The 24,764-nt window shown below is 37.8% G+C and overlaps 2 protein-coding genes across 7 annotated transcripts in view; one reads left to right on the plus strand and one right to left on the minus strand.

The window, feature by feature from the left end:
- Positions 1-9,596, plus strand: part of TUBGCP6 (tubulin gamma complex associated protein 6) — a 33,135-nt gene extending 23,539 nt beyond the window's left edge. For 2 of the 6 annotated variants that reach the window (XM_026081506.1, XM_026081509.1), the window contains 5 exons: positions 21-215; positions 501-633; positions 882-1,095; positions 2,301-2,500; positions 4,341-9,596. In XM_026081506.1, coding sequence (XP_025937291.1) covers positions 21-215; positions 501-633; positions 882-1,095; positions 2,301-2,500; positions 4,341-4,432 — 834 coding nt within the window. In that variant the 3' untranslated portion in view covers positions 4,433-9,596. Of the gene's footprint in view, positions 1-20; positions 216-500; positions 634-881; positions 1,096-2,284; positions 2,501-4,340 lie in introns of those variants that run through there. The other 4 variants (XM_026081508.1, XM_026081510.1, XR_003256015.1 and 1 more) reach the window with 4 other exon arrangements.
- Positions 8,226-24,762, minus strand: SELENOO (selenoprotein O; the record flags this gene model as incomplete). The annotated part of the gene is made up of 9 exons (XM_026081495.1): positions 8,226-13,122; positions 13,848-14,004; positions 15,110-15,295; positions 17,512-17,662; positions 18,042-18,322; positions 18,709-18,839; positions 21,505-21,685; positions 22,654-22,857; positions 24,362-24,762. Coding segments are annotated over 9 exons (1,893 nt in total), but the record flags the coding sequence as incomplete, so codon positions are not given.
- Between the last annotated feature and the right edge of the window lie 2 nt (positions 24,763-24,764).

Here is a 24,764-nt window from a genome sequence, read left to right on the forward strand (position 1 = left end):
TTTTTTTTTTTTTTTGGTAGCTTGGATCAGGACAAACACCTGGTGAACTGCTGAATCCACTGGTTCTTAATTCTATCCTAAATAAATCATTACAGTACAGTCTTCATGGTGACACCAAGCTTGCTTCCAATCTTTCTTTTGCACTCAAGTACCTTCCAGAAGTGTTCAAGCCCAATGCACCTGATGCTCTGAGCTGCTTAGAGCTAAGATACAAGGTAAGAAAGTATGCAGAAAAGAAGGAGTCTTGCAATTATACCATGATTCTTAGGTACCATGGTAGAGAGAGTATGTTCTTAATAATGGAATACCTTTAAAAATGGAGTCCAAGAATTGTGTAATTGAAATTATAGGATTTACTTATCCTGGGCATTTTATTACATTATTAAAATACATATATTAATGTTTTATACATCCCTAAAATACTTGTATCTGAAGTATTCCAAAATAGTCATCTCTAACATGAAAATGTAGTATGATCACCACTCAGTTATTTCTTTTAGGTTGACTGGCCTCTGAATATTGTCATCACTGAGAGCTGCATGAATAAATACAACAAGATCTTCTCTTTCTTGCTACAATTGAAGCACATGGTGTGGACTCTCAAGGATGTTTGGTTTCATTTAAAACGCACTGGTAAGAATAATAAGTGAACTAGAGAGCATACTGTTTAAAATGCTTTTAGCGCCCTCTGCTAGAGAATTGATTATAAACATACTATTTAAAGTGGTCATGTGAAGCTTCAAAAGCCAAAATTGATTAAAGAAACTTCTTTGGCATTTTAAACAGGTTCTACTAATAGAAACCTTCATTCGTTTAAAAATTCTGGTTTCAGACAGTCTCAATGGGTGCTGATGATAGTGTATTTCTGTTTTTATTTTCAGCTTTAGTGAGTCATGCATCAAATTCTGTTCAGTTTCGACAGCTCCAGCTGTATAAACATGAAATGCAGCATTTTGTGAAAGTTATTCAAGGTTACATTGCTAATCAGATTCTTCACGTTACATGGTGTGAATTTGGAAACAAACTGTCTTCTGTGGGCAACCTAGAAGAAATTCACAGAACGCATGCTGAATACCTTAACAAAGCAATCTTCAGGTAAACTAGCACGCTTATTTTTACTTCAAATATTTAAGTTAATGGAGTGGCCAGCTTACCGATCCATTTGGGCTAATGTGTTTGTGCAAAACTGACTTCTACCTGACACACTAAGTAGTCTTTACATGTGAAAGCGCCTAGAGTAGAGTTGCTCTTATGAAGGGGAAAGGAAATTCTTGACACATAATGAGATCCATATTTTAATGCTTTTCCTCAGCTACTCATCCTCTTCATTCCCCCAGACTCCTTGGAGTTGCCTCCACCTCCCATTCACTCTGCTTCTGCAAGCCTCAAGTCCATCCAAGTTACACAGCTCTAACCTGAAGGCTAGAGAGCACGTTTGGCCTGGTTTGGTTTTTCTCTCACCCTGTTGTTGTTATAGCCTCTATAAATGAATGTTAGTTCATTCTGCATGAGTAGTGTGCACAAATAATCCTGGTTAAAGGATTGTAAAATGCTCCCTCTGTACATTATACATGCCTTTAATACATGTGCAGTGTGCAGGACTGCTCTTTGAAGGAGCAAACGTGACCTAATGCCTCCATCCAAATTCATGAGCAGCACAAGAGTCTTTTAGAAATCACAGGCTTTTAGACCTTTGGTTGCTGTGTATGAGGTGTGTAATTACTAGCAAACTGTATGATCCCTTAAGGTTTATAATAGAGCAGAGTGAGAAGGAAGGGGATGGGAAGAAGAGCAGAGCAGCTAAAGTTGTTCAGTTTGTTCTTCAACAATAGAGGCTGAAATGACACAGAGGTGGGGAGAGGAAGGCAGAAGAGATGATAAAGAACAGAAATGGTAAACAGGAGAAGAAACGTGTCCTTTTGTGTCTCTTTTTTCAGTTTTAATAAGAATAACTTATCTAAAGCTGCTGTCTGGATACAAAGTGATGGGATGAAAGGGGATTCAAGTCTGAAGAAACTCAGCATGATACGTTTTTAAATGTCATCCTTTTTGCAATGCAGAAATCATTCTAGAAATCAGATATACTAATGCAAAAGTCAGTTTCTTAGAAGGCCATTCAAACTATTTTAGGCTTGGGCACCGTTTGCGAAATCACCATTACAGCTGGCTGCAGTCTTGTGGGCTTATTTTTATTTTTTTAAGCAACTTTAGAGAAAACCTAAAGGATGGTTACCCCCTTTTTTCCTTCTTACAGCAAATAAATGATTCAACTAATTTTTTAAAGGTTTTTGTTTTGCTAGAGGTCTGTTGACTGAGAAGGCAGCTCCTGTGATGAACATTATTCATAGCATCTTCAGCCTCATTTTGAAGTTCCGCAGCCAATTGATCTCTCAGTCTTGGAGTTTCGATGCAGGGAAGCAAATGGCTGTTCATCCCAACTTTGGTTTGATGCAGCAGTCTTACAATACCTTCAAGTATTACTCCCACTTCTTATTCAAAGGTAAGAAATTGCATAAATTAGGGACTAAGATAGATGATATTGGTCAACTCACAACTGAAAAATCCTTAAAAAGGTTTTGGAAGTATAGCATAACAGTAGTAAGATGTGTGTGCTTAGTGTGTTTCTGCAGTCTGCAAATGAAAACTGAGTTTCTTGGTCTGTGTGCCATAGCAGAGATCTGCATATCTATCAGTTAAAGTCCCCACACCTGCCATCTAACAGATATCCCAACACTGACCATAAATCTTTGCTAGTTTGCAAAATAAAATTGGATATTTAGCTATATATGTGCTTACATTTTCATTTTCTCTGGAATTGACTTTTGGGACTCATTATTGGCAGCAGTGAGAGTTAGCTACAGCTTAAAAGTAATTTTATATTTATCTGCATTACTTGAATATTAGTGTTATTATTAGCTTTGAAAATGTTGATTCCCATTTTGGACTAAGGCTCAGAGAGTCTCCTAGCGCTAGTAGGAGCTTATGTAGAGTGCTCCAGGCAAGTATTCTTCAGCTACCTAGATCATTTGGCAAATTCTTTGTGTCTTTTAACATGATAAATTTTCTTTTGGCTGTCACCTTAGCCTATAATAAGAAGACGTGGTTGATCTGTCTTTCCTCCCCTTTTTTCTTTTCGGACCTTGCTTGCTTTTTTTTTAACTAAAAGTTACTTATACTTTCCCTGAATACAAAGGTAGTTCATGATTTGTTTTGTTTTGTTTAGAAATCCCAGTACCCAAGGGATGTGCAACTGTTTTCCTTAGATATATTTTCTAGAATATTCTTCTAGTCAGACTATATTCCTCAGGAAGTGAGCTGCCCTTTTTATTCTTTAAGGCTGTCCAAAAATGGTGTCAAAGGATCAAAAACAAATATTTCAGGATGAGTTAGAATGGCTGTTTCCAAATTCTACAGGAAGTCAGAACACCTCTGGGAGCTACCTAAGCCCCTACTACGAGATCTATGGTTGCTTCATGGACAGAGATTAATAGACCATTCTGTAAGAAAATACGCTGAGTGACCTAGTTCTTTACACCCTCTTTATTAAGCACTGCAAAACAAATATGTGCTTGTTCATCTACACGTGTTCCCCCAGTCACCGTGTATTGTAAAATGCTCTCTTGCACACTGGGTTGACCCAGAATCCATTGAAACACAAAACAAAGTCTGTAGACTTCCAGGGCTTTGGCTCAGGCCCTAACCTGTAGCTATACACCTTCCCTTCTTCCTTGCATGTTACTGCTGCTTGCTAATTCACTTCATATTAGTGCATGGGATGTTCATGAGATTAGAGAGGTCTTGGTGCCTTTTAAGTACGCTCATTAGAAGGGTTCTTCCTTTGTTATTAAGGATGTTTAGACCAGTCAGTTTATTCATTCATAGAGCTGAGGGGTTTGTCCCAGGAATTTCTCTTTGATTTCCTCTATCACAATGGACTTTGCTCAGGAAGACTTCAGCAGCCCTCCTTTGACAGAGGTCACAGCAGGACCTAAACACGGTTCCTGGTCAACTGACATCATTATGATAAGAACATACCACCTTATTGTGAAAGCAGCTTGGAGAAAGTATATTCTTAGTTGGAAGAACACAGTTCTACTTAGGATTGACACATGTAGTCTTTCTCTCACATCTTTTTTGAAATACTTTATATTTTCAGAAAGAGGCACTGAACTGCTTTCCTTATGCAAAATTACATGTTTTTTTGTATTGTCTTCAGATTTTTGCAGTAGGGCTTTTTTAAATTTATTTTATTAAAATGTACAGATACTGTCAAGAAAAGACTGACTTCAGTATATAAACCTTAGTTGAAACTTATTTTATTTCTTTTCCTTTTCTTCCAGTGGTAACAAAGCTTGTAAATAGAGGATACCAACCACATTTGGAGGACTTTCTGCTGCGAATCAACTTTAATAACTACTACAAGGATAACTGAGATCTAGTGCAGTGTTAGGATCACTGATAGCATGGTAAAGAGAAATAGATAAACTTATATGCTTATGATTTATAGAAGCTTATGCAAATGTCATGCAAGAGGCATTTTTCTTCAATGAAATAATCCATCATCTAGCAGCTTGAAGAATATAACCACCACATATAGAAAATTATGCCCTTTAAAATCCATAACACCTACCAGTTGTTCAGTCCACTGAGAATTGATGTTGTCATTATTACAAGGATAGAAAAGATGAGTGCCTAGTCTTCAAAGGGAAGAGAGTGTAAAACTGTATATCTGTGAATGTGTAAATGTCTTATTTTCAGTGTTGTGAATTTACTCCAATGTAAATACACATGTGAAATAAATTAAAAGATACTTTTAAAACTTCTGAGAGATGAGTATGAGGTACAAATGCTCAGACATGTAAATATCTATTTATTTGTTTTATTTTCAAATTGATATTCTCAATCTAAGCGTGGTAGTTAATTTTAAGACTATTAGTCACAGTGAAAGAGAACATAATAAAAATACATCACATTGAGGAGACCTGACAAGGAGATTAGCATTGGATTATTCAAGCATTTCATAATTGTTGGATCACTTAAAACAGAGATAAGAAAAATAAGTTTGGTGTACACTGTACACCATATTTTAGCTGATTATGTAAAACAGCAAAACAAAAATACAGCATCATTAAGGTAAAACTAATTCCAAATTCCAGTGGTTTCAACTGCAAGCTCACATTTTCGATTTGTTCATAATGTTCCAAGTTTTCCTTGTGGTGGTGGTGTGTTTTTTTTTTTTTTTTTTCCTTTCTCCATATTCTAAAGAAACCATTGAACTTTTTCTCCATGGTATGAAATTGTTCAAAGCAGAGGAGCAGTCATCTGCTTTGAAATTGTCACGTTCAAAATAATGGGATTTTGAGATTATGAAGTCACAGCTGCTTAAAAATGTAGATATACTCATTAGAATCTCAGTGTCTAATTAACAGTCACTTAACTAAAGGTACAGGCATAGCCAACATATTACCACTACTGTGGGATATTCAGTATGGTGTTTCTTCAGTGATATGTAAATAGACTTATGGGTTTGTTTTTTTTTCTGAAATAAATAGAAATTAAGCATTGGAGTCAGACAATACCAACTGTAAAGTTGACTTGAATAGCACCAGAGCTTGCTTCTCTGCAGGAGCAGGAACAAAGTCAGTATAAAAGCTGAGGTAATATGCTATTGTAGCAAAAGCCTAGTATTCTGTTTCTCTCTCTCCTATCTGTGCTGTATGTAACTATCTTCCTACTGCTGTACAGAATAGGAGACTGAAAGAGCACGTGGCTTGCAGATTTAGCTGTTATGCTACCTGAGCAGGTAGCGATCAGTTTGTCTGACGGACTTGCTCTTCAGGAAATAAATAAACTAAGGCACAGTAGCCTTATGTGCGAGTTTGCTGTCTTTTACAGACTGATGCCTGTCCTGAGCCATGACTCTCCACTAGAGAGCAGCCACACATCTTCAGTAGGGAGTAGCAGACATTTGGGATTTCAAAGCTCAGAACTGCAGTGTAATTGCAGAAGGACAAAGCTTTAGCTTTCCCATGAACCCAGTCTAACTTTTGGAGGAAGGACACCAAAGACCTGTAGTCAAGCACCTCAGTTGCCTGAAGTGCCAAAGCAGGCTACTGATACAGGCACCAAAGAGGGTGGAAATAGGGAAAAAATGAAAGCGTGATTCAGAGCACCTAATTAAATTGTGGGAACCCTTATGAGGAATCTCCTCCTCTCATTTGCCTTCTAAAGGAGTCCTGTACGATGAAGGAAAGAGATAGCAAGTAAGTAAGTAAGTTTAGCAGTAGCTAGAAATCATAGACTTGTCAAATGCAAGCTTTAAATACAGCTTGTCATCTTCCCACTGTATGCTGCTGCAGGGTCTCCTATATGGTGTTATAAAACTTGCCTGACCTACTGCTATACTTGCAGCATATGTCATTCCCATGTTGATGAAAGATACACTATGCTGACATAGACTAGTTTACCTTAAACTTAACCTGAAGTGCATGCTTTATTATTTTCTTAATCTCTTATACTTTTTCCATCTTGCTATTTCCCTTTTTCCAACATTTATAAAGCCAGTGATTTTTTTTTGGGGGGGGGGGGGGAGCTTGAGGGTTGGGCTAGATGAGCTCCAGAGATTCCTTCCAACTTCAAATATTCTGTGATTCTGACAGTCTTCTGATTCAGTTTAAGTGCTGCTGTTTGAATCTGTTTGCATCCCACTCCCCATCTCTAGCTCTGTAATGGTGGTTGTTTTATTTATCTAAATTCATTCTCTTTGTAGGCATATTGTGAGGAAGCTAGCAGCAAAGTTAGTTAGTTAGGACTTTAAGTACAGTCTTACAGTGACGAATTCCTTCCTTACAGTCAAAACAGCTTTCTTTAGAGGCTTTCTTTAGAAAAAAAAAGATTAATTAATTTTGATTAATTACTTTTGATTTGGGAAATATTCCTCTTTTAGAAATGGTAAATGGGAAAGATTATGAACCATCTCAAACTAGAAAAACTGATTTTCAACTTAGTGTTATTTTCAACTTAGTGATATTATGAGAACTTGTATAGAAATGGTTGCAGCTGTACTCTGTTTATTTGCATAGTAAAACTTCTGAGCATAGTGGATTGAAAGGAGAGTTATCCAGCAACACCTACAACTCAGAATTTTGATTCCCCCACCTTGAACTCTCCTTGCACGCCATGCATACAGTCTTGGATCATATATAACATGTGCCACACTGTCCAGAACCAATTTTTGACTACAGCAATACCAAGCCTCATAACAATTGCACGCAGTTGATGATCTGGCTGCCAGGGCAAGTATTACTTGTTTACTTCAAACTCACTTCTTTCTCTGCCTCCCTTGTCAACATTACCAAGGAAAAGGAATCAAAGCTTTGCTCAAGGACAGCACAAACAATTCAGCTTCAAGTGATGTTGTTAAAATATCTGATGTATCAATACAGATTAGGTTTTGGCTTAAAGACAAGCATGGGACTGCCTAAATCCCTTGGCTTTATAGTAAATCAAGAGTGATCTTCACCAATAAACCAGCCTCTCAGCTTGCAGGGAAATCCCCTCTTTACTCCCTGACTGTAGGAATAAGAAGAGGGTCTAAATGCCACAGAACTAATTAACAGATTGCTAAATCCCAACACTTTATTTCATCATGTGTAGTTTGACCACAGGCCAGGCCATCCATCTCATCCAAAGTACTCTATACCAGAAGTTTTACTCTCTGAAGAGTCCTATTCTCTGTATTGCTTAGGTCTTTGAAAAGTGATTTAAACTGCATAAACCAGTCTATCCAGTTTATTTAAACTTAACATACAACCAGAATACTTCTTCACCTTCAACCCAAAGGAATATTTCTGTGAGCAGAATTTAAAGTTTAAAGCTCATCCTGTATCCGTTCACATTATTTTTTCTTCTTATTCCCTTGGGATTACAGAGGTGTCTTAGTTACTTGGCATAAGACCTACACTGAAAGAGGGAGGTTTCTCTTTGAAAAGGTGAAGACCCTCACCCTGCTCCAAGCCAAAATTACTCCAAAATTACTGTGGAGGCAGGAGAGTACACCTGTGACAATCTGCTTCTCAGAAGACACTGCAAAAATACTCAGACTTTCGTGATGTGATCTGGTAGTCTAATGTTAATACAGAGTTAATACTTCTAAAGCAGTCTTCTAAACAGTATGGTAAACACAGCAAAACTCTTTCAGGAAATAAAAGGCATGGACACAGATATTAAAGCTGCATTTTTGATTTTTTTTTTAAACAAAAAGAAAGAAGTAGCACTTATAGTTTGAAAAAACATTCCAAAATGAGGTTTGATGGTAAAACATTTAGGTAATTGTAAATCTACAAGCTCACAAAACACAGAGTTATGGTAAAATCTTATAAAGTCGTGAGGAAAGACCCTCTGCCATATGAGACTATCCAGAGACATGTCTCTAAGAGCTTCTCATTTCAATTTTATAATCTGGTTGCAACCTGCATTTATGCAAGGGTAATTCAGTCTGTATACTCACAGGACTAAGTCTAATGTTTCCATTGAAAACTGCTAATGTTGAGAGTCACCAAATCATTTTAAGGACAAACTGAGTTTTATACAAGCAGAATATTTGATCAGTAATAAATATTATTTTCAGTTTTATCTGTTGCAAATGCAAGTTGTAAAATCAGGAGGCAATTTATGATTCAAGTATTTGGAATCCCCAAAGTTGTATGTTTTATTCCCTTCTCTTTGACGATCTGCACCAAAAGACCAAGTTCTTAACTGAACTAAATTTAGTCTAATAGTCCTGAATCACCCACTTGCACACTGCTCCAGGAACAATAAAGGAAGAAAAACTCACTATCATCAGCAGTGCTGTGCTGTGAAACTACTATCCACCTTCTGGAATGAGGATGCCAGAAGAGTACAATTATTCTATTTGGCTTCCAGTCATCATTGTCCTTCAAATACAAAAGTATCAATATTATTGCATACATTGAAAAAACAAGTGCTTCAGTGCCATGAAAGCTTAAACAACTAAGGGAGAAGAAAAGGTACAGCAGAGTCAAACTGTGTGAATATCCGCTTATATTTCTACCAGTCTGTGAACATACTGCCTTGTATTGCTAGTATAGCTTTACTAAGTGGTGCTCAAGGCAACCAAGCCAAAGGTCTCCATTCACAGTTCAAGCATTGTTAGGCCTTCTGCACTTGATCTACATGTAAGCAGAGTATGCATTTAGCAGGATACATACATCACGTTTTCAGTCATTCTTCACTCTTACATTTGATTTCCCATTTAAGGATAAAATTGCTAGCAAGTTGTTTTGAAGTATCTCTCTCCCCATCAGCGTAACATATTCTCTCATCTATTGTAAGCAGGACAACTTAACATTGATACACTGTGAAATGGGCCATCTTAAACACTGCATTGAATACAGCATCAACAGAATTGACGTATGGGTGCTTTTTTAAAATAGATGTGACAAGCTTGCCAGCTAACAAGATTAAGCATTATGATGTCTTTGCATATTCAAAAAAAAAAATCACAGCTCATTCAGCAATTAAGAGTATTGCTTCCTCCCCCTACCCTACCCCCCACAAAAAGCAACACAATTTCTGAGACAGTCACCTATTCTCACCAGCAACTATCTACATTTATGTGAAACAAATGACAAAAATGTAGTGTTGGAATGTATCTATTCTCTATACGAGCTGCATTATGGCAATGACCATTAACCTAGAGCCAAACTGTAGCATATGCTGCACAGACACACAAGAAGCAGCCCCCACGTAAGAAGATCATACTTCCAATCCAACCAAAGATGCATTTAGCGATAAATTAAAATTCAGGCACAAAAATTACAGAAGATCTGAAAGTCAGATTTTAAAGCTCTGACTCTGTAGGCTTTTAAATGCTTTCTAGATGCAAAATAATTTGCATCTCCTTATGCAAAACAATTTGGCATTTAATTCAAGATTTACCATGTCCAAATCCACTGCCATAACACCATTCTCTATACCATTTTAATAGAAATCTACTCAAGCACCAATAAAAGAACTAAACTACATCAGAATGCTGTTTCAGATACTTGATCTCTTAGGTATCATGTAAGATCACTACTTTTTAGGTCATTCTATTAAGCTGAAAGCCTGATAACAGAGATCCTCCAAAGCACTATTCCTTTCCATCTGCCTCCAAGAATAGATATATACAGAGACAGAAAACCAGCACAGAGTTATGTTGATCAGCTTGGAGCAACTTTTTTTTTTTTTTAATTCCTTGTAGATCAGACACAGCATAAGAGACCATAGTTTCTGAAAATTTCAATCAGAAGTATGTTTGAATTGTCTTTCATCTTGCCAGCATATTTCCCTTCCCTGTCCCTCCCTTTAAGTCCTTTTTACCCAGCACTGACTTTGTTAAAACTTCCATGAAATAGTTTGGTTTCAGTACCCTCGTCTTCAGAGAGACCATAACCCCTGCTGGCAGTCATTTCAGCAGTCTGAAACTCCTACAGAAATGGATTATTCCTAGAAGAAAACCAGCTGTACCAGCCAGGATTACCTACCTCTGCTCACTTAAGGGTACTTCCTCTTTCAACTATTCCATTCTTTCATGGACTAGGTAAACACACCTTCAAATTCTCCTTCTCTGTAAAAACTCTGAAACGTCACAGGAAACATCATGTTCGTCACAGATTCCAATCTGTCACAATACTACTTAGCATCACTTTCGCTAGGTCAAAGGCAAGACAGGACTGAATGTTCCCATTCAAGGCATCAGCTATTTATTGTGGTAGCAACCAGGACAAATGGATTATTAATGCAGACAGATAAACAGTAGCTCAACTGTTCTGTTTTTTCCATAGTTCATATTTTGAGGAAGACTTAGAACAATTCAACCTGAGTTAATACCAAACCTGCATTTGAAGGCAGGGAGGAGGAATAATTTAGAGTACACTTAAACTCACAGTGAAAGACAGCGGTCTCTTTGGAAAAGTGAAATCTTTGCATGAAACCACGCTTTTTCGAAGTTTTCAGATGTCTGCACCAGTAACAGTTCCCTCTACAAAGAGGTTCAGAAAGCTAAGTACTAACTTTAACTATGGAACAGAAAAGATCAATTTTTCCCCTTTTAACTGAGATGGCAATAATAGCAACCAACTTCCCTCAGGAGGATCAGAGATTCTGACAACTCGAGCAGAAACTACTCATAATATGGAAGTTTAGTGCTATTCTACCTTCTTAAAAAAACAAAACAAAACACCACACCACACTCAGCCAAGAACAGACTTCTACATTTGCTGTCAATCCGATGGTTTCCCATTATTTTCATAGGCAAGATACGTATATAGCATCATTGAAAATAGGCAAGTGAGAAATGCTTAAGAGATTATAGCAATAATAGCCTTAATCAGGTATGGAAGATCAATTTTACTGGTTAAGTTAGACACAAGAAAATAAAGCAGAAATAAAATACTAGCAGTGGGTAATATCTGAGCAAGTTACTACTACTGTGCCTAAGTAAGACAGTTTCATATTCTTAGAGACCTCTGCAACAGTCTGAGCTGACTAGAAACAAGAGAAAGCTTCAAGCACAGTTGTTATTAAAAGTTTGTCTTATTCTATCAACTTTAAAACAGGCATCCTCCTTTCTCGAATGTTTACATTTATTCAGCTTGCATTGCTTCATTCTCCCTGTAATACTCACGCTAAACAAGTTTTAAGCAAAACACTTTCTCTGTTCATTTTCTATATTCATACCTACTTCTGATGGCCTGTTAGATAGTTTTAGCAAAAGGGAATCTTCTAGTATTACAAGTAGGTTGATATCAACAGTGTTCAGTTCTCCCTAACTACCTCAAGTATTTGAACAGTCTCAAAACAAAACAGCATAAAATTAACAAGTAGAAAATCCTTTACAAAAGCTCAAATACGCTGTTGTTGAATGACAATGTTCAGTGTAGAAGTTTTTGAAGACCATGGAAGGAAACTAAGTGGTACAAGACCAAAGTGGGAATGGAAGAATCCCACTGACCAGTGGGAACAAACAGGTACTGCACTTTGCATGCTTAACATACTACGTTAAGAATATACAGGTAAACCAGCCAATGAACCTGTATTTGAGTACTGGTTAGTTTATAGGGTTTAAGCTAGTTTGGCTAACTGACCTTGACTTAATCAGCTAGCTCATAAACTGCAGCCATGATTTTTAGTAAGTATTTATACATGTGTATATTATATGCAAACATACTGAACCTGAATAAACTTTTCCACCATGATTTTCAAGTGCAAATAAATATTCTCCCTTAATTCTGCTCTTTGTGTATTACAAAGAAAAAGATTTGATTGCTCCCCCCCAAACCCCAGCCTGCACAAATTCTCTAAAAATAGATAATGATTAAATATCATTCTGAAGGTTCACAAGAAATGAACTACATAATTAAGTGAAACATAGCTTCAAACAAGCAACACTGAACCTATTCCTCCATTAAAGAGTATCAGAAGTCCCTGCATAGAAAAAGCAGTAAATAAATGGTAGAAGTACTATTAGTTAAGACATCGGACAAAAACAGATCAGATTCCTGACTTGCTATTTTTGTCTTCACATAAGAACAACTCCATTTGGATATTCAAAGTTCTGTGTGCTTCAACATAAGATATTGTTTGCTACTTGCAGTGCAGTATGAATACACAGAAGTTTTTCAGTCTCTAAACATTTAAATTAATGATGTATATGGTCTGTCAATTGTCATTGGTTTGGTTAAACTCATGATCCACGATTGCTTCAAATTAAGCACAGCTGAAGATTGTTGCACATACATCCAAATGTAGGGTTGTTTTCAGTAACTTCATAGCACTTTCATGTTTGCCTTGCTGAATTCTTCACTGCTGAAGAAGAATGAGAATCTTCAGTTTACAGCAAAAAATAAAACAAGGCAGTTACGAAGATCATGTAACACACAGCTCTGAAGCCCACAGTGGAGGTTTACTGCAATATGGTAGTCTGCTTCCGGTCACTTGAGCACAAGCAGCTGCTGCAGCAGTTGCTCCCTCCTCTTCTGCTTCTGCTTCTTCCTTTACCTCCCTGAAACCTTCTGTTTCTTGGAATGGATTCTCTAAAAGTTTCAATACATTTCTTACCTAGAGAGAAAACATAGCATAGTTATGAGAATTTACAAAGTAAAGGCAAAATGGTGTAGAAAACCTTAAACCAAATAATGTTTGAGTTTATTGTAATTAATACACAACCTCCAGAGGAAGAAAGAGCCAACCGTGAAATAAATGAGCGGTACAGGTACCATACAAGCTGAAAATTCTAAAATTATAACTGGTTGAATTTGTATTTGTGTGGAACTCAAGTTCAAATAACTTCAATAGCAAATCTTAAATACAAATTCTCATGTTGCTCTTCTCAAAATATGTTAATTTGTCTGCATTCTGCATGTAACAATCTGCACACTGAACTCTACAGGTAAAAGCCATCACTTTTAAAAGACACCATTTGTCACAGAAAGATACAAGTATAAATTAATCCCCAACAATCTCCCAAGACAAACACCAGAAGCGAAGGCGTGAAAGACGTGAGAACAAGGGTAAATGTCTTGTCCTAGGATCAGCCTGCAAAAGCTAGTGAAGTTCAGATGTAGATTTTCAGCTTCCCTCTTTGTTCTGTAGTCATTAAAACCACAGCTACCTCAAAAATATTACAGGCCTTCATAATATTAAATTCCCAATTGCCTTACTGCCTAACATGCCATAATGAATCTCACCTGTGTTTCAAGTTCCTTTAGCATAATGTCAAATCATCAGAAATACCACTATACTACATACCATCTTTATAGGTTTGTGTGGATATAATATCATACCTCTGAGAAATCGCCATTTTCAGCTGCTTCTATTGCATTCTGGGCAATATAATTTCTCAAGATGTATTTTGGATTATTTGAACTCATAACCTTCACACGATCGGTATTCCAGACATCAGCATTGCTAACATTTTCTATTTCTTTTTGTAAACGGACCCTGAAAATAAGCAAATAAACAAATAATTTTGTTTGGTCCAAGAATCACATGTAAAAATTGACCCATTTTCTTGAAATATTAAGAGCTGCAAATTAAGGATCTCAATACAGGTACTACACAACCTATAATCCTTTCAATTTAAAAATCCAGCAACAAAATACAAAATGACACTTCCCATGTCATTTAAAAGCAGCATTACCGCCCATCAGAAAATCCTGATGGTACTTTAGCAAGTGCCACACACCCAGCATCTCTCTGAAAAGTCCGTGTTCAAGACCTGCCCTCGTTGGTGCATGGTCTGTTGTGCACTACTCTGCAAAAACCCATGCCTTCAGGACCTGGCTTCTATATATTTCAATGCTTGTTTATTGGTTAAGTCTTTGATGTTCTTATAAAAGTAAAGGGATGCAATACAGCTGAGGCAGTTTGATCTACCAGCTAGCAGGTACACTTGCCAAAATTCTCAGACCCACTGGAAAAGAAGATCACAGCCAGCCCGGCAAGGAAAAGAGTCCTGAATTAATCCATGCAGCAGAGACAACTAATGCTCTACAGGAGGTTTTCTTTATAGAAAATATCCAGCTAGCCCTGAGTTTTTAGGCTTCTAAGTAATGCACATTAGAACAGATGGGACTTATTTTTCTGGCCTTGACTTCTATTACAGTTACTGTTTGACTAGAAATACTTTTACCTGCTTTATATACCAATGCACAGATTTTTTTTTTCCCAGGAAAAAAAAAAATCTTGTAAATGGTAAGATGCTCAGAGGTCAGCCAGTTCTAGTTATTCAGCATCAAGTAGTTCACAGCTGAAATTAATGCCTACTAGACTCAAGATCAACATTCTAGAAGTGCTTTTAATAGCAGATTTAATGATAGTTAATTCTCCTCCTCAGAAATCTAATAAACAAAATACACAAGAGTCCTTTAATTTTCACAGCAACACAGATACTTATCTTTAAGTAGATTAATAACAGTCAATGGCTTTGGTTTTCTTTCCTACACCCACATACTTCTCAAGAGAGGGTCATTTCAATACGACAGATACATTGTTCTTGAATAAAAAGCAGAACAAATATTCTACTATGGATATTGACACACCTTACCTGTATTTCTCCAGCCATTCTTTCCAATGTCTTTGATTTCTACTGAGTAAATCAGCTGCTGTTAACTGCTGCAGTTTAGAGAATTGTTCAATGCGCTCTAATTCTTTATTTATATTAGCTTTTGTTCCAATTAATGCAAACAACTGAGGATTAGACTGAGCCAACATTAGCATCATTGACAGTTGTCTGGAAACAAGAGGAATAAAAACACATAGATATTAAATCCAAGCTGCCTGTCAAGACCTATCTTTTGCAACCGTAAACAAAAACATTCACAATAACCTATGATTTTGGTAAAGAGGTTAAATACCAGTACTTTATATTTTACAAAACAAATTTGTAATAGATTGTGCTCATTTTATTGTTTCATTTTCTTTTGCAGTCTGTTCAATTTACATTTCTGTGGTGCATAAAGCACAGACTTTCAGACTTTTCAGACTCAAAACTACCAATTGGGTTTAGATGCACAATTCTCAAAACAACCTAGACACTTTGAAACTTTTATACAACACTTTTATACAGAATTCAGTATATGGAATTTGATCTTACTTAGGTACCAGAATAACACAGAATCCATTTTTTTGATTCTTTTTCTAACATACAGTTTTATAAATTGGGAATTAATGTAATAGCATTCAGAACAAAGCTCTAACATTAATCTTACTGATACTAAAAATCCAAAATGACATAGGGAAAAGACACTTAAGTCATATAAGACAGTTCTTCTATTTTATTTTTTAATTTAAGCAACTTTAACCAATCTAAATTATAGAATGGAAATTGTTTTGTGGTAGTAAATTCCTAAAAACATCCAAGCTATTTTGCTGCGCGTTTGATTAGGATTTTATTCTTTTACATAAGGCTGCATTAACTGGTGCTGTACAGTAGCTTCACCATATTCTGAACATCACATTAGCCAATTTTTATTTTTCCTGATATAAATAACTGCAATATCACAAAAAGTAAAACACAATAAAACAAATAATGTAAGTTACAGGGTATCAGAATATACTCTACATCTTTTCATTTCTTTCTGTGAATGCACGTATAAATAAAGGAGAGAAGAGACATTATTCCCAACCTTGAAAACCAACAGACAAAAACATTACTAAAAGTAGTAAAATATAATCTGATATAAACAGAGATAAGCTAGGTGCTTTGACTTTTTCAGTCTATATAAAGCATCATCCAAATCTGATGTACCCAGCTCTACGATATCCAAGTGCTGTGATAAAAATCAATGATGCATTCTGCTTAGTGAAATACTCCACCCCCACCCCAGGGCTTTACATGCATATAATAATTCATTGCTACCTTTCACGCTCCTCTAAGTCCAAACGTAACAATCCTTCGAAAAAGGATTGTCTCATATTTGTCACACAGACTGTCTTCACATCACTTGACATATGTTTATAATTTCAAAGGAGCTGAAATCTGAAAGTTAATTAAATAAGCAGCATCCTAAACCTTCTTAATTTCTTCCTCTTTCAATTTAGTGCATCATTGCTAAAACTTAAACACCCAATATCATCTCCAGAATGATAAATGACTACAGCCAGTCATCTTTGTGCATTATCAAACTTGTATAAACAAATTTCACACCACAGCAGCCAGAATGAGTCCATCTTCTCAGTTATCTGCTTTACCCAAATTGGCAAGTGTGATACCAGCAGACAGAGAAGAACTAAAGAATTCAGTTGGTTCATTACATTCACCTCTCTCCATTTAGGAAATGTTCCCTGAAAACCCTACTCAGAATATCCCAAGCTGTAATTTTTTCCGCATCTGGGAAAATGCTAGAAAGAAAGGAAAAATTCAGGCATCACATTCATTACCTGCTTTCCACTACTCCAAAAAGTGGAAAAATACATGCAGGCCCCATATAAACAGCAGCTGAACAAGATTTACTACTTTCCCATTCTCACAGCAGCTGGACTGGACAATCTGGCCCATCAAAAGAGACCTGGATGGCACCAAACACTATCTGAGTATAGAGTGTGCATTTGAGTTGTACTTAGCCCAGAACATTGGTGGCTGAAAATGATTATTAGCTAACAGTGCATTGGCAGAACACATGAAAGATTTTGTTTAAATCCATCTCCTTATAAAATATTACTGCATCGCCTCACCATCTGGCACTCTCATTGGCTTTGTCAACAAAGTGGGAAAAAAAGAAAAACAAAACCAATCCAGACAGTTTCAGGCCCAGAGCTGATTTCTGAGAATTCATCAGCCACAAAACACACAAAAGTTTGCACTGCTGTATATCATGATGCATCTACTTAACAGTGAAGTTTCCAAATTCAAAATCAGTTAAATATTACAGAGCATGCAAAGTTCATTATTATAATGATAAAATTAAAATCACTGTCCAAAAGCACTGAAGTCTGTAACAGTATTACCTTGGATCCATCTGAGGTTTGAAAGCAACTTTCAATTCTTCCAAGGAAGCACACTGACCTGCTAGCTTCTCTAAGAAATCTTCCAGTCGTGAAGGATCAAAATCCACTAAGAATGAACTCAGCAAGCAGAAAATATTTGTGAAGTCCCCACCTGAAAAAAATAAATTCTATGAGTAATGGAACTAACAAACCTGTAGAAAAATAGGTCCCACAAATTCCTTCCCTAACCTCCAGGAGCCGTGTGGGTGGCTAATCTAGACAGACAGATAAAATACATAGCAGCTAACTTCTGCTTGCCACTTGCTCAGCCAGGGTGCAGACATGATACAGGGAGAGCCCTGCATCAAGGCACCAACTGTCACACAGTTCACAAGAAATTAAATATCTTTTAGTCTTTTGCTCTTCTTTCAGATGATGATGTAGTCACACAAGGCCTCTTTCTTATAAAGTCAAGACAAGAATTACATTTTGGTTTGATTGTAAAATATTTATGGGCTACTAAGTAACAACTTGCTGTGTTCCTCACCAACCTGTGAGATGCATAGTTTCAAGAAGTTCAGACACCAGCTTATTATCATCTTCTAATTCCAGCTGAATTAGGCCTAGCTTCTTCCTCATCTTCTGCAAATAATGTTTCTCAAATTCTGCATCATATTCCTCTTCCAGGATGAGTTCACTTATTTCCAGAGGCAGCTCTGGAACTAAAGCTTCAGCAAGCTTCCCTAGATTCCACTTGCAAATTTCTGGCTGCTTGCTGTAAGCATAGCGCCCTGTATTATCAGAACCATTGCAAATGTGTTCAGGGTCATATCTACAAATAAAGAAATAGTTAGCATTCTTCTAGTTATCTGGACACCAATACTAAGGAGACCAGAAAAGCCAAAAGGAGTAGAACATCTCGTTATGGGACTTTCTTCTCCCAAAGCTAATTAGGCATTTTACCGCCCTCTCAAATGGTGAGAAAACCCACACGCTACAAACAAAACCAGTCTAACAGAAGCAATGTCAGCAACACAGTTGTATATATAAAGGTTGAAGGGAAGAATATAGGACAGCTAGGGCTAATTTAATCTACTTTACTATAAATAGAGTTCATAAATCCACTAGTGAGTTAAAAATATTGAAGCAATAGCAAACAGTGTTGAGATTGCTCTACACAGCAAATACATATGCATATTTCAATTACACCACACTGACCTGTCCATAAATCCAAAAGGGCCATAGTCAATAGTTAGTCCAACTATACTCATGTTATCTGTATTCAGCACACCATGGCAAAAACCAACGCACTGCCACTCAGCAACCAATCTTGCTGTCCGTTTTGTTATCTAAAAAGAGAATTTTTTTTCGTTTTTCAAACACAACTTATAAATGTTCTTATATTACCAAGCAACTGCTATTTTGAAGTGATCTTTCTCCAGCTCTGATGGAAGCAGATTCTGGCTTGTGTGCTATATGCATAAAAAACAATAGGCTAAAGGATGCTTTCCTCTCTCCTTTTATTAACTGCCTAGTTCCTATATCTCCCATTTTTGTTTGCTCTCTCTTCTTTACATCTACATTTAACTTGAAAGTCTATTGTCTTGTAATTTCTCATGTTAGGTACTTTAAACTGTTTTCCTAAATGCTGCTTCCCAGAGTAGAAGTCAGATGCCAGAAGGCATTCCAAGTAGCTATATGTGTGCAAAACTAATTATTAGCACGCAGTAAGCCACTAAGAGACAACTCTGTATGATGGCTCCGTGCTATCTGAGATGGTAAAACTAGGGAAAAAAAAATGAAGGGAGAGCACGTGCAAGAGAGTGAGAGCAAGCATGTGTGCACAGGAGAGAAAAAGCACGCATGTGCATAAGCAAGTGAGCTTGGCTGCCACTCAAAGGCGGGTTATTGATTAGAAAGAGACAGCTTTGCAACTCAGGTCAACCTTTATTCTTTTTAACCACATTTTTCTACTGCTGCTAATATTATAGCCATGCCCAGAAACAAGTGTGCCATATATAAACAAAAACACTATTTAAAAAAAATCACAGTTCTTTAAATTTAAGCAACAGCTACAAAGTATTTGAAAAGTAGAGATAATGATGTTTATTTTATAGACAGTGCTGTCAAGTGCAGTCACTTGTACTCCCCTTTCCGGTCTGTTTCTTCCACAGTGCAGAAAGAAATATAAAAGCATGTTAGAGTGGAGCTGACAGCATTTTTCTGCTATTAGAAAGATAGAAGTGTTAGGAAAATAAGATGTGGGATTGAAGTAAGTTTCAGACAGAGACAGGTACAGGAAGTTTGCACTACAGAGCAGACAAAACATAAGAAATACAAGGCTGGCTGGGACAAGAAGTGAGGAGAGACACAGACCAGAAGAGCCCAGCAAAGGAGATGAGACAGAGAGCCGGGGGCACAAGGAGGGCATGCCAGAGGAGCAGCAATAGGTTGGAAGCAACTGGGCCAGGAGACTAGGAAAAGAAGCCAAAAGCAGCAGTGAGGTAAGACTGGGCTGGGGAAGATGGGACAAGAAGGGAGTTGAGGGTAAAATAATCTTTGTTCACACAGTGCTGCAGAGATCCTTGAGTCCCATCACTCCTCTGCCATCAGAAAGTAAACATGCCATCAGCTAGCGAGTAGCACAAGCCCACAGTGGGTGACAACCCACAATCATCACCACCGTTCTATTAAAGCATGAAAGGTCTGTTCAGCAAAATTAAACCCTTCAGCACCAGCGGTGAACCATGCAACAGTTGTGTTTAATTGCTTTAGTTCTTTAAAAGACAAGCTGTGTCAAAACACAAATTCAAAAACTCAGAAAAGTTAGAAAAATGTCAGATTTTAAGTCTGCCTTTTGACCCCTAACTTGTCCATTATGGACATTCATTGTGTTACATGATTTCAGTCTCTAAACTGATAATTTTATCAGACTTCATAATAGTTTTTACATAGACTAGTTAAGACTGTTATAGCTACTCAATAATCAGAATAATTATACATATATATTACATTCTTATTTTGGTTATAAACTTCATTTGAACTTCAAGTGATCCCAGTCAGAATCTTTACAGTTCTCCAGTAACTTCAGGCTAGATCCCTTGTGTATTGCTGTACACTGATCACTGAGACATGAACATAAGCTTTTTTTTTTTTTCCTCTAATTATTTTCTTGCTCACTCAGACAAAGGAATATTAAAAGAAATTCAGTGTCAGGAATAACAACCCAGTATCAACTGTGAGGTGGAAATATATATTCAAGAGATAAAGTTTGGATACCAAGTAATTCAGCTATATTTTACTTCAAAGGTAAATATAGCAATGCTATATTTACAAGTGCTATGTTTAAAAGTTCAACTTTTATTATGATTCTCCAGAAACCAGAAGTTCTGAATTTATACAGTAATTGCAAACTGGATCAAAAATGGGACTCTGAGAAATCATCTAGCCTCACCTCTGGGCCACTATAGAATCACCTAAAACTACACCATTCCTGGGACATATTTATCTCTTCTGATCTTACCATTCCCAAAGTTGGGGGTTTTGCAACTTCCTCAAGTAAACTCTCTCAGAATTCAAGTGTTTAAAGGCAGGCAAGCACTAAGCCTGAAGTTAATTTTCATTTGGAAAATAAGAGGCAGGAATTGACTGAACATTCTCAATATTTTACCTTACAAATGATATTTCAGTACCATTAACTCATCAGGGCCAGAATTTCCCTTTGCATTCTGAAATACTCTTAGTAAATTGAGAAAACAGTCTCGGGAAGCTCTCCAAGAGCTGGGAAAAAACAGTTTAACAGTAAAGAGGTAAAACTGCTTACATCAGTTTCATCAATATCAATATTACTTTCATCAATAAACAGTTCTATTAAGAGTGCTTTATCCAAGGAGAAGAATAGTTCAAGTAATCAAAAGACTCAAGATATTAACTGACTCCAGTCATCTATGCTCACAGATGAAGTTCTTAAAGTCTACCGCTACAAATTTATTAAAAGAAACTTATCTTTCCTACCTCTTTAAAGAAGGCAGCATTTCTCTGAATACTGTTGTCAGAATAAGCCTCCTGGATTTCTGGATAGAAAGTGCCGATCACATAATCAAGCATTTGTATTCGAATATCATTTCGGTTAACACTAGGACCTTTGCGCCCTGTATATTCATCAGTAGGCTTAAAAATTTCAAAGGATCCAAACCTGTTTTAAAATAATAAAAATGTTTTAATATTATTAGATGCTATTAGCTTTATTTGATTTTACATGCAGTAAAAAAATTCAGTGCTATTGTAACAATGTAACAATCTCTTGAGTTTAATACCATCAATCCTTCAATTGACAGAGAAGAGACCTGACAGATTTCTACTCTGAAACTAATGTGGCTCAGTGACTCAAGGCAAGGAAGCATAAACATCGACGCCTAGAAGACTGACAGATCAGAGCCCTAGCTAGCACTGAAGACCAGCTCATTACAGGTTCTTACAAACTCTCCTGCAGAAAAATCCTTATTCTGAGTAAACATACAGGAACAGAACTAATCTGAAATACAACACTGCATCAAGGGTTTAAGATACATTTTTCCATGTCATACACATTCCCTATGCCTCACCATTCTCTAACATTTGATTGCCTTACAAGGAACTATGCATCTTCCTGAAGCTCCTAGTGTTTTGCACTGGAGCAGGAACTCTGTACAGTTCTCAGGCAACAAAAGCACCCTCATAAGGCACTCTTAGAAGGATCTAGACTTCTACAGTATTGTATCTTTAGAACAGCTTTAAAATTAAGGGTAAAACTATAAACAAGCAACCAACACTACCAACATCAAAAAGTGTGTATTCTTTGCAGTTACAGGCATAAACATGAAAAATCTCTTCCTATATCTGCAGAACTTAGTTCTGCTTTGTATGTGCCAGCACACTTAGTGTTTATTTCCCTGTATGCAAAGATGTTGGCTCACCTCATCCTTTGGACAGAAAGGGCAGATTTCTGCAGTTTAATAAAGAAGTTCCAATATCCCAGAATAAGAAATATACAAATGACACCATTATGGAAATAAACGCATGTGCACACACACACACATATATGTATATGCATGCACACACACACACTTCAAAAGCTGCAGCATTTGGTTTTAACACAAACAAATTAAGTAGGCTTCTTTCTACCTTATAAATGTTGAAGCTATTCTCAGGACAACTGTACACCTTTCATTTTTTGGATTTCCATCATAAAATATGTCACGAACAACTCTGGAGTCAGATGTCACACATGTTCCAGCTCTTGTTGTTGGTATTCCTAGGTGAAACATAGCCTCGCTACACAGGAATTCTCGTATACTTGACCGCAGCACTTTACGACCATCAGCTTGCCTGTAACAGAAAACATTGATAGACCTTAGTTTTAGGCTACAAAGGAAGGAATTCCTGTTTCCAGTTTAGTGGTGGAGGAAAAAAAAAAAAAAAAGAAAAGAAAAAAACAAAAGTGAAGCGCACTGTCCACAATCACAAAACAAGTTAGTGGTGGATCTGAGAATAACAGAAGATTCGGCTTTCAAAGTTCAGATTAGATGGACAGGACACACTTGCAATGAAGACCACATGTAACAGAAGGAAGTATTGTCCAGTTAGTGATATCCCTTCCAATCATCAGCTTCACTGTTTTTATAGACTCAGTATATTCTTTCAAAAAAATTAAAAAAAAAAAAAAAGAATAGACAAATAAACCTTTAAATAGTGTAGAATACACTGCTAAAATAATTCAGATCAGAACTGCTCCTCATTTCTACTGTTTTAAGAATCAGTATTTTTTTCAATATGCAACTAATGCGCTGCAGAATTTTAACTAACACTCTAGCTGTTCATAAATAAAAATCAGTTTTTATTGTTCATACTGCAAGAAAAGCAAAGCAGCAAACAACAAAAATAAGAGGTTATTTATATTTTTAAATTCAAGTTTTCTTTATTAATAAAATGGCTGCTGTTACGTCTCTTGAAAAATATTATTATTTTGGATCTCTCCGGAGAAGTGAGCTAGAAATGGGACATTAAATACTGACATAGTTGCCTGACAAAATGAAAAGATAGCTAATATTCACGTAGTTTATTTAATACAGGTCAAATATATAGAACATAAACTGCATTGGTGGCTCTCAAACTATACTCTGATCATTTCAGAAGGTAAAAACAGAAGAGCTTCCCAGAGGGTACATAGTATGTTAGCAGCAAAACTGGAAATTCCATTGTTTGGGATTTTCTTGGATCAAATGGTATTAACCTTCATACACTCTGCAGGCCTTTTGCAGGTCTCCAATGTATATAACTAAAGTGTAATTAAGTCTGGGCATTGCTGAAACAGAAAACAGAGGAAATGCAAATGGAAAATTGACTTGGAAGATTTAAAGCCGTGCAGGCTCAAGTCAGTAAAAGACGACATCCACCCCTTACAGGCACCTGGTCAGCATGACATTTCCCTAGACTTTCCCGTTATTCCTAGGACTAGGGAAACAAGAAGAGTTCCACCAGCAGCAGCAGCCTGAACAAACAGTAGCATAAACAGAATAAACACCCTCGTTTTTAATAACATTAAGGTTTAGGAGACGCTCTCTGCCTTAAGCACAGCCCGCCGTGCGGAAGCTGCGTGAGAAGCACTACGGCGGGCACAGGAGCCCTTCCCCGAGGGCCACTCGCATTGCCCCGCCGGCCTCCGCCCCGCCAGACCCGGCCGGGGGCCGCTCCGCGCCGCGCCGCCCGCCCGCCCCCCCCCCGCCGCGGCCTGCCGGGCGGAAGCGGGCGGCAACGGCCGGCGCGAGCGCGGGGGGCCCTGCGGGGAGCAGCGGTCGGTTGGGGGAGGGGGGCCCGGCAGCCGCGCACCTACCGGGAGAAGGGCGTGAGCCCGGCGCCCTTCAGCTGCACCTCCCAGCGCTCGCCCCGCGGGCCCAGCACCTCGCCCAGGTACATGGCGGCGCCGTCGCCCAGCTGCCCCGCGAAGCTGCCGAACTGGTGGCCGCAGTAGCAGTGCGCCGCCGGCTCCGAGCCCGGCAGCAGCCGGTTCCCGCTGAAGTACAGCGCCGCCTCGGCCTCCAGCGCCGCCCGCTCGGCCGCGGAAGGGGCCGCCTCCAGCCCCAGCAGCGCCAAGGCCGGCAGCGACATGGCCACCAGCTGCGGGTTCTGCACCGGGCTGGGCCGCACCCGGCAGAAGCAGGCGCCGGGCACCGGCCGCGGCGCGCTGTCCTCGGAGGCGTCCACAGGCAGCGAGCGCAGCGCCAGGTTGTCGAAGC

The sequence above is a fragment of the Apteryx rowi genome, unplaced genomic scaffold, assembly GCF_003343035.1.
Source record: "Apteryx rowi isolate R43461 unplaced genomic scaffold, aptRow1 scaffold_550, whole genome shotgun sequence".
Taxonomy (NCBI): Eukaryota; Metazoa; Chordata; class Aves; order Apterygiformes; family Apterygidae; genus Apteryx; species Apteryx rowi.